Source organism: Cyprinus carpio, chromosome B20, assembly GCF_018340385.1.
Source record: "Cyprinus carpio isolate SPL01 chromosome B20, ASM1834038v1, whole genome shotgun sequence".
NCBI classification, from domain to species: domain Eukaryota; kingdom Metazoa; phylum Chordata; class Actinopteri; order Cypriniformes; family Cyprinidae; genus Cyprinus; species Cyprinus carpio.
This window is the reverse complement of record NC_056616.1, coordinates 16,251,643-16,265,520: the sequence shown is the minus strand read 5'-3', so window position 1 is coordinate 16,265,520 and position 13,878 is coordinate 16,251,643. Positions and strand designations below refer to the sequence as shown.

Below are 13,878 nucleotides of genomic sequence, written 5' to 3'. Positions count from 1 at the left end.
GACATGGCCTGAGTGTGTAGCTTCACATGATATATTAGAGTGTGGGTGGATTGGAATAATGAATCAGAAGGAAATTTAAGATTACATAAGGTCAGTCCAGATCAAATTACTTTTGAACAGACAGCAGGTGAACTTATCAGAGTTCAATCTTAAATTGCTCTGGACAAAGGCATCTGTTACATGTCTGATAAAAACTGACAAAATGCTAGAATTGTCCTTAGGTTTATCTGAGCTTACAGGATACAGTACTTTTTCAAGAAGGCTAAGAGCCAAAGCCTGTGCTAAATGACATGTAATGAAGCAACTACAAAAGGACCAGGTGTCTGGGAAGTGCTGTAAAGTGGACCTTTAAGAGGACCGTGCCTGTAAACATATGACTGGAGTGGGTGGATGATGTGTTATGGAAAAACTCTCCATTACTGCAGTCGGCATGACCAGCTCCCATGAGGACCAGACACCCACAGTCATGACAAACAGACCTGCCTTAAAAGGACATTATGTAAACCAGACTAAATCAGAGGGGCATGAGAAACGGGCAATGTGGGTCTTTAATCCAATGCAGAACTCTGTTAATTTGGAACATATAATTAAGGATAATGGAGAAGAAATTCATTTAGCAAGGTGTAACGGAAACAGACTGTAGCATAGATGTCACAGATAAGGCCTTTTTTTTTTAATTACTATTTAGCTTAAGTAATTGTTGGTTCTGTTAACAAACCATTAATGTTAACACCTAAGAAAGAAATTCTAAAGAAAGTTTTCTAAAGGTCACTTCGAGGTCATCATAGCCACCAAGATCCAGACTGTATACAGACCAGATGACACAACCTGCATTGGAAAAAGCACTACATAAATAATGGTATCCAATATTTATATATCCATATTTCAAACGTAATAAACACTTTTCTCTCACTTACGTTATCTGTCATGTATGTGCAGCACACGCAAATCTGAGATATGCTAGTCTCGCGAGTTTGTTTATAGAAGCAAAGGAAGCAAAGTTTCCTTACTTTAGCAAAGGAAAACCAGGCTCCTCTTGGTTTATATCGAAATCCTCTGACATTTTTCTTCACAAATTCTCAGTTTGTACTTCTAATTCATGATGTTTTGTTTTGTTCTCTCTCCGCGTTCATCACAAATCACGCAAGGCTGACGTCTTACGTCATATTACTTTAAAATATGGATATTTTTCTTACAAAAACGCATGGATTCACTACAGAAGGCCTTTATTCACCCCCTAGAGCCTGACAACCTGCGTGTGCGAGTCTGAGGAGGATGGGCCGGGTGAAAAAAACCCTAATATTTTTAATTTGGACTGCAATACCTATTTCAACCACTCGGTGTCAATCCTACATACAGCAACTTTAAAGCTCAAATGCACTCAGGAGACCTTCTCATAATGTGGACTATGGATAAGCATAAAACAGCGCCACCACGTGGATAATCAAAGAATGAAAACACAACAGCGGGCAGTTGTGTTTTGCGCTTCTAGTAAACAAGCGTAAAAAAAATCTAGAAAGACAATTTTTTTTAGCACATTTTACAATAAACGAACAAAGCAGTATAGGTGTAGGTACTATTTAAAGTATAAGCCCTACTTTTTGTTTCATGAGAAGAATTCTTTGGTTCTGATTAAGGATGTTTTTATTAAACAGCTTAAGACGTCTTAGTCAGGTATTTACCCATTGAGAAGGAAAAGTTCCTTCCATGCTAAACTAATTTGGTTGGACAAAAACAGAGTTTGTATGCGTCACAGTGAGCACCAGAGGTTTCCAGGCATCTAGAGATGGTTTCCAAAACCACAAGCTCACTGGCTGCAAAGGCAGTCGAGCTGTTAGGGGAACATGTAGGCATTGAAAGGCTTTTAACCAGACATATACTCATCTGAGAGCCTGAGATAGACATTTTAAGTGTAATTATAGCAAAATACAGGCTATGTGTAGCCTACGGGAGGGATGTTTGTGTGCTGATATTTAGAGCTCAGCACTGAGGTGGCCTAACAACATTTGTATAACATTTGTCTTTTGTATAAATCCCTAAGACCATCTCCCCTACACCTAACCTGTATCTCAGAGAGTGATACTACTTAAAAAGCCCTTCTAGAACTTTGGGTCAAATAATGAAAAATATCACCATCTAGAGGTTAGTGATGGAACTATCCTGCAAACAAACAAACACTGTTCAAGTTCAGTTTGGCCCATGTGTTTGATTAGTTCATTATGTTTCTGCTTTCCTACAGACCTACACAGATAGCTCCCTGTTCCGACGTTGCAGCTCAATTTCAAAATACTGCACGAGGGCACAGGTATGATGATTATGATCTGTGCAGCTACTGAACATCAGCAATAATACATCTAAAAGCCACAGCATTTCACATGGTAACGCAGGCGAAAGAAATCAGTAAAGCAATGCATTGTCACACACAATACAAAAGCATGATGTTCAGTTTGACAAATTAATGTTCTCTGCTATATTTTGACAAGCCACTGTTTATTTGTAGACCAGTTAAATAAAACTTCAGAAAATAATGCACCAAATGATCATTTAAAAGAAAGCAGTAGTATCATTTTTAGTAGTATTATTGTTACTAATCTGCAGGGGATTCAAGCTATTGTGTTTGATATGGTCTGTTAAATATAGGGATAAAATATCCCAGATAGGTTTGGAATGATCATTTGCATGGCAAATATTACACTGCCCTTATCCGACAACCAAAAGGTTGTAATAATTCAACTGGCAGCCTGTAGTCTGTCTAGAGTAAATACTTTATATGATAAATGAATCATTGTCAGATAAAACAGTAAACACACCTTAAAAGATATTATTTGCATTCATGTTTGTGAATTTTCATGACTTTTATATCAAATACATCACACAAATCATCAATTTTTAAACTTTTATTTTCTTTCTTAAATCCAAGAACGTATGAAACACTGAAGGAAAATTTTAAAATGTGATCAAAAAACAATATTTGCATATATTCCTTGCAATATTTCTACCACGTAAAAAATAAATTCACTACGTTTAGATCACAACACCACCCAAATACACTGCTGAACAGCCAGTGCAAATGTCTAAGCTGTTTGTCTGTAAATTAAAATTACTTGCTTGCTTTGGTCCATTTTGTTTAAAAACCCATCACAAATGTAACTTCTGATGAAATATACAAGTGAGCTGCACAAACCTCACTGTAACACAGTTCTGATATACTTATTATACAATCCATAGATTAAGTCATTAAGCTATGTATGCCTGAATAGGTCAGTTTACTTGAATGTGACAATGTATTTTAAACAGAAGCAAAGAGCACCAACTGCAACAAGTTTAGCCAGACTGCCTGCTCTTAATCCAATCATTAACTGCGTCTAGATTAATCTGTATGATTTCATGACCCCATTGTTGGATCACAACTCCAAAAATCTGCTCTCTAGCCTGTATGAACATCACGTGATTAAACTTGAAAAACACAAAACCAGATTAAACTTGAAAAACACAAAACCAAAAACAAACCAACCTGGCTATTTCACGGGATAAGATAGCGATTGCTGAATTACTTCTTTATTAATACAAACATGTAATGATTTACCCTACACCCTTGTGCAAGCATAATATGGCATACTTCACATCAAGCCACAATAATTTTACAAGGTGTGAAATATTTGAAATGTTAAGACCTCTTATAAGCCCATTTAAGCTTTAGATGGACCCTAACAAAAGCATATAGTTTGATTGCTCTGAACAAAAACAGCGTAGGCTGATAAGTATTGTATATCACGTAATCCTTATTAGAAACAGATAGCTTGTGTACAAACCGAAAGATTTTATAATTCTGTTTATATGACATGAATATCTTTGGGATATTGAAATAACTACACAATAAATGTTTTTACTCCATGAAACTCTGTTCACATCAACTTTGTGCACGCACACTTAATTAGGGATGAATTTACAATAGTTTGCATAGATTCCTGGGTTTTGTATGAGTGACGGTTTAGCAAGTACAGCTAGCTGAAAGGCATCCACAAGAGTGTTTTTCTCTACTTTTTATAAAACAGAGTATTTTTTAGTGTTCTGGTGCAAGGAGGGAAAAGTGCCCGCATACTATTAGCAATCTATTCTCCTTTATTATCTCCGTGCTTTAAAAGGGACAGTTAGCCAAAAAATTAACATCATTTTCTCACCCTCAAGTCATTTCAAACTTGCTTTTTTTTCTTCTGCGGCACAGAAGAAAAATATTTTGAACAATGTTTGAACAGTTTTAATCCAAAACAACATTGGAACCCACTAACCTTCATTTTATGGACAAAAACAGTACATAAAAAGCAGACATTTTTCAAAATCTCAACAGAAGAGAGTCAGTCAAAAAGGTTCAGAATAACATACAGTAAGGGTGAGTAAATGATGAAAGAATTCGTCTTGGTGAACTATCCCTTTAAAGGCAATTGAACATGGAATATTATGACATGTAACAACACCAGAGCTACTTGAAATAATGACAAAATGAAAGCAGTATATGCTTATGTTCACTAAAACAGCACCACCTATAAAAACAAATGACCCTTTTGAGAAAAGTCCTCTTAAATAGGAAATTTAAAATGTTGATGTGTATCACCATTAAAGCTTCATGAACAGATATTATTTATTGAATGTAAAACTATTAGCTATGGGCCAGTTTCATAACTACAGATCTATTTAGCATTTTCAACTGAAACACCACTGATAGTGTGATTTAGTCAATATCTAGACTTAACCAGTGTCTGGATATCCATCTTGAAGTATAAGAAAATGAAGACAAAAGCTTGAGGCACTACGTCCCACCAAAAACATTGAGCAACACATCCAGAATTTGCATACACATAGAAAGTGCAGTTGTAAAGGTTACAATTGGTGTCTAAGTGCATAGATTGGTTCTCACATTTACAGTATGGCTTATTTCAAAGATTCAAGGGTTTCAGAGAGAGGCCTCTCATTGTCTCTTGGTGTGCTTGGAGTTGTAGTGGCTCCGCATGTCTTTGCGGAGACGGAACTTCTCTCCGCAAACGCCACAGATGTACAGATGCACATCCATGTGTTTCTCAAGATGTTCACCGCTGGGGAAAATCTGGAAACACACCTGGCAGATAGTCTCTCCGGCAGACAGGTGAGAGATCATGTGTCGCACGTGATCGTGTTTAAGGAATGTACCTTGATCACACACGGGGCAGATGTACCGCGCCATTCCCTTGTGCATGTCAGTGTGCAACCGTAGCTGACGCTCACGCAGAAACTGTTTCCCGCAGGTCTGACAGGTGAACTGCTTTTCCTTGGTATGCACAGTGTAGTGCTCCCGTAGATGACACCTTTGGTAAAAGCCTTTGCCACAAATTGCGCAAAAATGCTTGCGCCGATGGTCTGGCTCACCGCCTTCTTCCAAGAGAACGGGCCGGAATGATTCCTGCTCCGGACAAGCCAACGTGTGCTCCACTGCAAGACTTTCACTTTCAAATATCATTCCACAGAGTGGACAGCGAAATCCCAGGTCGGCTCCTTCCAGCAAGCTTTCTTCCATAGCCTCGGCATCTTCAAGTAGAAGCGAATCCTCACCTGGGGAGTCTGTCTCGGCCCCTTGGGGTTCACCACAACGCTCGGCATGCTCCTGCAGCTGCCTGCCTTTAATGAGCACTTGGCCGCACCTTCCACAGGCGCAGATATGTCCCATGTGGCTGGAGATGTAATGAGCGGACTGATCCTCCTCCGTCAACAGGGCTCCGCACAACTCACATGGAATGCACGCGCCATCTTGCTTTTCCTCTTTGATCCGGTGAACCTTTGGATCCGTGTCTAACCCTGTGCTTTGGCCCTCCAAAGCATCCATGGCTGATACTCCAGCCTCTTCCTCACTGTCAAACTTCATTTGGTCTGCAAGATTGTCTTTGTACACTCTAGTACGAACTTTGCAGCTCCCTACATTATGGTTCCCTACCTTTACGACTTTTATAGTTTCCAAATCGGTCTCTGAATCATCATCTCGCTCCACTTTAATGGTAATATTCCTGGAGAAGGCAGCTTCGCCGTCCATGCCAGTGGCGACGGACCTGATCACGGTCTCTGTGTCCGGCTTGTGGTCAGGCCAGTCCTCTTCACCCTTACAAACCGTTCTGGGCTCATCTGTACCCTCTGAGGTCAAACTCTCAGCTTTTCCGGCATCGCCGTAAACCTCCTTGCTGACTTTGGGAGTCTGGAAAGCTTTGCGATTGGTGCATGTGAGGATGTGTTCGATAAGCAGCTTTTCACAGCTGAACACAAAACCGCAATCGTCGCAAGTGTATGTACGGCCAAATCGAGGACGTTCTTTCATGCCAGAGCTTCGGCCTAAAGTTCTCTTCCTCAAGTCACATGGCTGGTCTACAACGGCCTCTGAGTGTGGCGGAGGGTGTGGTATGACCACATCTTCAGCAGGCCTGACAGTTGAGATGTTAATGGTCTGACGAGCAGTTGTGGTTAAGGCTTTTGGTGCGCATTCATTCTCAGAAGGGCTTGGTCGCTGCTGCTCAAACATTCGAACGCCGAACATCATCTTGCTTCCCACCACGCTGGATGAGGACGAGGAGCTGGATGATGAAGAGGACGATGCAGAGGACGAGGGTGTCAGATTGGATGTTCGGATGTCTCGGAGGTCCTCCAGTGAGTCAGGGATGTAGTACATTTGTAGGTAGGCCATAGATGATTTCAGCTCTTCAAATTCATAGTGATCTACAACAATTCGGCCAAGGTACATGAGCTGCAGAATGAGATCAAAGCACTCGGCGCTGATCTGCATGTTGCTGAGATCAAACCGTGCGGATCCCTGCTGATCCCGGATAAACATCATTCTGAAGTAAGAGCTGCAGGCCGCCAACACGGCCTTATGGGCCCTGAAATAAATGTCCCCTATGGCAATGCAGCAGTCACAGAGGAAGCCCCACTCCCTTTGGTTGTTGAGCTGCTGCAGGACATGCTCACTGTGGCTTGGCCTTGCCATTACCCTGTGAAGAATCATAAAGAAACAAGATACATCAGCATGACCCAGATTTAAGGAATCTTTTTCCTTCTCACAGGCGCCCTATCATGATAATATCATGACTCATGTATTGATTTACGAAATAAAGAGTTGATCTAACTGTGGAATGCAAACGTGAGTGCACAGATCTCAAGATACACTTTTAAAAGTTGGACTATTTTTATCTTGACATGCTGCCTTAAAAACATAACACTAATGACAGGACATTCAAAAACAGCCAAAGATGTGTGAACGCTTATAGCTGGAGCTTAAAAAGGGGATTTTTTTCCCACTTCTATGAGAGGGTTTATCATAGCAACTTTCTAAGAACTACGGCAGGCTAATTCAAGTAAATATATCTAAATGAAATAAGACTGCTGGTCAAAAATTTGGGGCCACTAAACTTTTTACAATTTTGAAAGAAGTCTCTTATGCGCACCATAGCTGCATTTATTTAATTAAAGCTCAATAAAAAAAAAAATAATAATGTAGTATTGTGAAATATTATTGCAATTTAAAATAACTGTTTTCTATTTTAATATATTAATTAATAATAAGTTATTCCTGTGATGGCAAAGCTAAATTATTCCAGTTTTCAGTGCTGATTTGGTGTTCAAGAAACGTTTCTTATTATTATTCATGATGAATACAGTTGTGCTGCTTAATAATTTTTGTGGAAGCCATGGCACTTTGATGAATAGAAAGTTAAAAGAAAATAATTTATTTGAACTCTATTGTAACATTATAATTTTTTACATTATGTTACATAATGTTACTTTTGATCAAATTCGCATCCTTGCTGAATAAAGTACATTTCTTTTTAAAAAATTCAAGAGTATATAAGAAAAATCTTAATAAAATAGCCAAACTCACATCCCTAGTCTGTACTGGACACTTACCTTGATCACACTAAAGACCAAGTAATAGGTATCTGCCAATATGAAACAACTAAAATATAAAGGGGAAGATAATAAAAAAATGAGAGGTTTAAATATTTTAGGTGTGATTATATCTTATTGCTTCGTTTCAGAAATGTAATAATATTAAAATAAATAAAACATTATGTATGTTGCACAGATCTATAAACATCTGAGCAACCCACCAGGTAAAGTTCCTTATAAGGACAAACTTAGTCAATAAATTCAATTGATCAGGCTATAATAATTAATGGAGTCTAGTGGAATCTTCAGATTCTTTGCAAACTTGTAGAATACGGTTTTACTATTCAGAATAAAATCATAAAAAGCAAATGACAGCAGAAGAGAAAAATTGTGTTCATATGCTTAATAAGCTTAGTAAGAACTGGTTTAAATAGCACTTGTTTCCGTCGTTCAGTTCCATCACAAGCCAAACAGAGAGGTTTACATCCCGCCCCCGCGTTCTCATTGGCCTATTTTGGAGACAGAATCATGCGGGCGTTGTGGCTGTCAATCATTTCGCACTTAAAAGTAAAATCAAACTACTTTGACAACACGCTACAGATCTGGCCATATAACTATTCTTTGTGACAACATAAAGTTTTTAAAGGCTCTGTTACTTAAGAGACGGCATAACCAAATATATCTGACCATTGTCGTAGGGAGCTCTCTCACGCAAGCATGCAGTGCCACCCCCGCGCAGCTTCCCGCACATACGCTATGAGCTTCACATTACTGCAGCTCGTGTTTACACGCAAAACACACTGAAAATACTCACCGACGGTAATGGGCGCTAACTTGTAGCGAACGACAGAATTAAATTTAAAACACAGAGCGAAGAAGTTCCACCTCTTTTGCCTTCGTCCAAGCGAAAACTTGGGACGAGAATAGCTAATCTCGAGGGCGAAGCCCCTTCTGTGCAGCGCGGATGAAAGAACTTCCGCACAGCCGCTCTGCGAGCTCTATCACCGCACTGAGATCCGGCCCCGCTCACGCAAATCCAGCCCGCCCCAGCACGCGCAGCACAGTGAAAATGCAACCAAACCATGTATGAAAATATGCTCTTCAGGACGAACCCTCGCGGTGACATTCGTGCTGAAAACGAAATAGAATGGTGTTATATAGCTTACATTTCTCACCTCTTCCAGAAGAACTACTTTCAAATGATTTTTAAAAAATGTGTTTACATTATTTCCTCGCTTTCCTCTAAACGTATTGCTGTCATTACCATCACACCAAGCATTTTAGAGAACTGAATTTCTGCAAAAAAGTTTGTTTTTATGGAATGGGAAGTTTAATTTCTAATGTAAACGTCAGAAATAGGCTTGACCTATCGGTATTTTTATACAATATTTTATTACATTATCACATAGGCTAGCTTTTATAGGCCATTAACAAACATGTTTAAAATGTAAAGATGCAAAACTGGCTTTACGCTTTCGTCTATACAAGCTGTCAAAATTCACGTATCGTTTAGGACTTGTCCTCACTAGATATAGGCTAACTGCTATACTTTGTCTATATATATATATATATATATATATATATATATATATATATATATATATATATATATATATATATATATATATGCTCCTAAGTCATCATTCGACACAAAAGAACAGAAACATATCGAACGAGCATGTAAATACAAGCAAAGCTTTGGCTTTGTATGTTTACACTAAGTGTAGGTCTGGATCAGCTAATGTACAGTATGGTCACGTGACGGATAACAAGCTAAGCCGTCAATCGCTTACGAAGAACCGCGAGACCATAAGAGAAATTTCCTGCTGCAACAAACACGAAATTATTATCCGTTTCTCTCTTATAGTTGGTAAGAACGCATTTTTGGGGACCGTTTGAATGCATTATGTCTGTGCTTTGGTACATGCATGTTTTGTTGGCCAAGGTGCATGAAAACGTTGGCTACACCGTTTCTTCGACAACACTTGATCGGTGTAGACCAGACGTGTGAAAATTATGATTCTGTCGCGGTAAAATCTGCTGAGAGTCAGAACATGTATATAACAGAAGCACGAACTAAACAGCTCCTACACGCTATGTTGAAAATTCCATTCATTCGTGGAATTTTCTTATGCGACGAACATTGCTGTTTGTAAATGTCCTTTTGTGTAATGATTTTAAGAAATCGCTGTCAGGTATTGTCTGGTTAGGTCGGCATGCAAATATTTTAAAATGTTGCGGTGTAAACATTGAATACAAGTCAGCCGTTGCTGTTTCTCCGTTTATATTAAGAAAAGTCAAATTACATACAATGGTACAATGTGAAATTCTGTTGTAGATTTAATTTCTATATTAAGAAAAACGTACAACGTAGTTCTAACGGAATTTCTGAGTAATTAGTTTTTATGAGGACTGTAAGAATGTCATTTATCAAAGCATTGTCATAGTAGGTTTCTCTGTAAAAAAAAAAAAAGACACAGAAAAAAAGGCTATCCTATCCAGATGTAAACAGCTGGTTTGTCTCAAAAAATGTTAGAATTTTGTGGCTATTTTGATCGATAGAGGTCGCCAGTTACTTAGTCAACTAAGGCTCTTCAGAGAATCACTTCATTGGTTGGTTCTGCCACTTGCTGGTCCATCATGTTGAGAGACATTTGGGACAAGAAAAAAATAAGAATGTCTGAGCAGCCAAAAATGATCAATCTAGTACATCATAGATCAAAGTTTTTTTAATTGCATTTTTTATTTGTTTTTGAATAATACAGTAGATAGAAAAAATTGTTGCTAGAAATGTTGACTGAATAAACTGAAAAATATAGGTAAATGCTAGTATTATTAATCCCAGTGTACCATATAGGAAAGTAGGCTTTTCAAATTATGCATAAGAATTTATTTGGTTGACATTTGTTTTCTATGCACGCATGTATGTTCTGTGTAACAGGTTGAGATGGACGTGTCTGGGCATAGTTTGTTCCTCCTGCAGCAGCTGAACGTCCAAAGGGAGTTTGGCTTTCTGTGTGACTGCACTGTTGCCATTGGCAACGTATACTTCAAGGCTCACCGTGCAGTCCTTGCTGCCTTCTCAAACTACTTCAAAATGATCTTCATCCACCAGTCCAGGTTAGCAAAAACTCAATTTTGAAATGTATCTTGAAGTGTACGGGTCACCCATAATGCTTACTCTGCTAATCAAAAAACCAAGATAGCTTGATTGATAAACATTAAAAGTTGTAGCATATTAATTCATAGTCCAAATGCTTAATAACCATACTTTAAAAGAAATAATAAATTGCTGGTTGTATTTTTAATGACTTTACTGCTTTTTCAGTGAGTGCATCAAGATCCAGCCCACAGATATTCAACCAGATGTCTTCAGCTACCTGTTACACATCATGTACACAGGCATGGGTCCCAAACAACCCGTAGACCAGGGCAGACTTCAAGAAGGCATCAAGTTCCTCCACGCATACCAGCTCTACCGCAAAACAGGCGAAGGTGGCCCTGATGCATCTTCTGAGCCCATCCGTATGTCCAACCTGTATGGCATCCAGATCTCTTCACAGTTGGCCAGTAAAGAGAACTCTGGCCTGAAGGCTGGCGGTTCACAGGACCCTGAGGACAGCCGCTCCAGCTCTAGGGCCGATCGCACACATGGCCGTTTAGCTCTTGCTGTTGGGCTGGAGGGCATTACATCTGAGCTGCAGCCTCAAAGCTTCCGCGCCGTGTCCTCTGTGGCCTCGGGGGACGACTCTGACATTTCAGCACGGATCAAACAGGAAAGGGTAGAGGAGGAAGAAAAACAGGAAGGTGAAAAAGAGCCTTGCTCTCTCTCCCCAGCCCAGGTGAGCCCCTGTCAGGCGGGTCTGTTCAAAGATGGCCCTCTAGCGCTTTTATGCCCCCGGTGCGGTGAACGCTGTCTGTCACCTGAAGGCCTGCAAGAGCACCTTTTTACCCATGCAGCCTGTGCCCTTGAGCCTAGCGGTCTGATGGAAGGCCCTTCAGAGGACAAAACTGGGGAGCACAAGTCCCTAGAGGAGAGGCGGCCTCATAAGGAGCGCATAGATTCTGGTAGTCTGGAAGAGGCCTTACGGCAGAGTCAGGCCCTAGCAGATGAGCTGGGCGTGGAACTCAGGCGAGGTGGTGGGACCGGACGGAGCGGCAGCCCATTGGCAGCCTTCACACGAAAACGAAAGATGGCCTGTGCCGTCTGCAACCTTCGCTTCTCACAGAAGAGCCAGCTGCAGGAGCACATGTTCGCACATGTGGGCAAGCCACTGCGATACCATCGCTACAGCCGCTTCTGCGGGCAGCTGCTCCATGGCTGCGAGGGCCAGCCAGATATTACCACAGCCACCAGAGAGGAGACAGCCAAAGACACTCAGGATAATGGCAGCTCCTGCTACTCACTGGACTCTGAGGTCTCTCAGGAGAGCGTGGACGCAGTGACTGTGGAATGATGTAGTGTTTGACATATTAACAACATGGCATATATTCATGCGAACACACAATGTCTGTTAATGGAATATTCTGGATTTAGTACAAGTTAAGCTCTGTTGACAGCATTTGTGGTAGATTGACAAAAATTAAGATTGACAAAAATTAAGTTCCACCTGTCCCTCATTTTCTTAAAAATTAAAGGAGCAAAAATCTTGGTTACAGTGAGGCATTTACAGTAGAATAGGGCCAATCTGTGAAAATTTAAATACTCACTGTTTCAGCAAGACATAAGCAAACATTATTTTAGTTTGTTAAATAAAAAAAAAAAATCTCTTCACTTTTTTGTGTAAAGATTTATCCAATTTTACAACCTCCATGACAACATAAAGGCCAAAGTATACTTGAGCATGCGTAAAGTGCTTGTAACTTAATACTAATATATGTTTCTGCTTTTAATTCCTCCAAAATTGGTCCCCATTCACTTAAATTCCAGTGTGCCTTACCATAACTTCAATTTTTGCTTTTTTAAGAAAACAGGGGGTTAGTCAAATTTCTTTTGTGTTAATCAACATTATTCTTCAAATACTGTCGATTGAGCTTAACTTTTATTAAACGCATACTTTTCCTTTACTGATTTTGTTTTCTGCCTTCTGTCATATCACAAAAGTCTTTATCAGTGTTAAAACACAAGAATTATGTTTAAAACTTAAGTGTTGATTGTAGTGTTATTGTATAATGATTTTGCTGACTCTTGGATGACTGAACACTGTTGGATCAATTATATATTTAAAGGAAGTATTAGATTGACAAGCACATGCACATGAAACTCAAATAGCACTATGAAGTGACACATTTGACCCCAATCAAAAAAATAAAATAAAAATAATAATAATTTTTTTTTTTTTTATAGAGGCCAGCTTAAGCTAATAACATTATTTCTTGTTTATTTTGGGGTTGTGGCCTATCGAGTGAAACTGACTGAGCTTAGAGTCTAAATGATTTCTTCCCTAAATCGAATTTCCTATAAGAAACTGGTTCAGTGCCTTAGAACATTTTGCCAAACATCTCTGTAAAGAAAAGCACTTAAACTATTGCTCAGCCAGTTGAAACAAATCCAGCTGTTTTTCATTTTTCAAGTTAACAGTGAACAGTGCCTATTTGTGCAAAGTTGTCCAAGACATCTACACAATCAGAATATTCTATCAAATGAATGTGTGCAACTGGTGCTTTTTGATATTTTATAAGACCTTCACGATTATATTGTGTATGTAACACAAGAGTATAATCCAAGTTTGCTAACAATCTTATTACATAAACAGAGACATAATTATAAAGATGGGACAATGCCACTGTAAACACTTCTTGACAAAAACAGCAATGACACATTCAGTCATGTTTTAAAAGCAGACAGGTCATTTTCAAAAGCTGAGACATGACAAAATGTTTTATTTAGAATGATTAATCAATTTCAAGACATCACTGATGGTAGACATGGTTTCTTTGTACTGTATTTGAACTGTCAAAGCACCACTTTTTGCAGTT

At 39.2% G+C, this 13,878-nt stretch overlaps 2 protein-coding genes across 2 annotated transcripts; one reads left to right on the top strand and one right to left on the bottom strand.

Moving 5' to 3' along the window:
• Nucleotides 1-2,884: 2,884 nt before the first annotated feature.
• Nucleotides 2,885-8,966, bottom strand: LOC109074817 (zinc finger and BTB domain-containing protein 1-like). Its single transcript, XM_042746609.1, has 2 exons — nt 8,714-8,966; nt 2,885-7,004 (listed from the first exon to the last, which is right to left on the bottom strand). The coding sequence occupies exon 2, from the start codon at nt 6,998-7,000 to the stop codon at nt 4,967-4,969; it is 2,034 nt and encodes a 677-aa protein (XP_042602543.1). The 5' UTR covers nt 7,001-7,004; nt 8,714-8,966; the 3' UTR covers nt 2,885-4,966.
• Nucleotides 8,967-9,639: 673 nt separating this feature from the next.
• LOC109074816 (zinc finger and BTB domain-containing protein 25-like) lies at nt 9,640-13,754 on the top strand. The gene is made up of 3 exons (XM_019090835.2): nt 9,640-9,769; nt 10,841-11,019; nt 11,228-13,754. The coding sequence occupies exons 2-3, from the start codon at nt 10,847-10,849 to the stop codon at nt 12,354-12,356; spliced, it is 1,302 nt and encodes a 433-aa protein (XP_018946380.2). The 5' UTR covers nt 9,640-9,769; nt 10,841-10,846; the 3' UTR covers nt 12,357-13,754.
• The last annotated feature ends 124 nt before the right edge of the window (nt 13,755-13,878 follow it).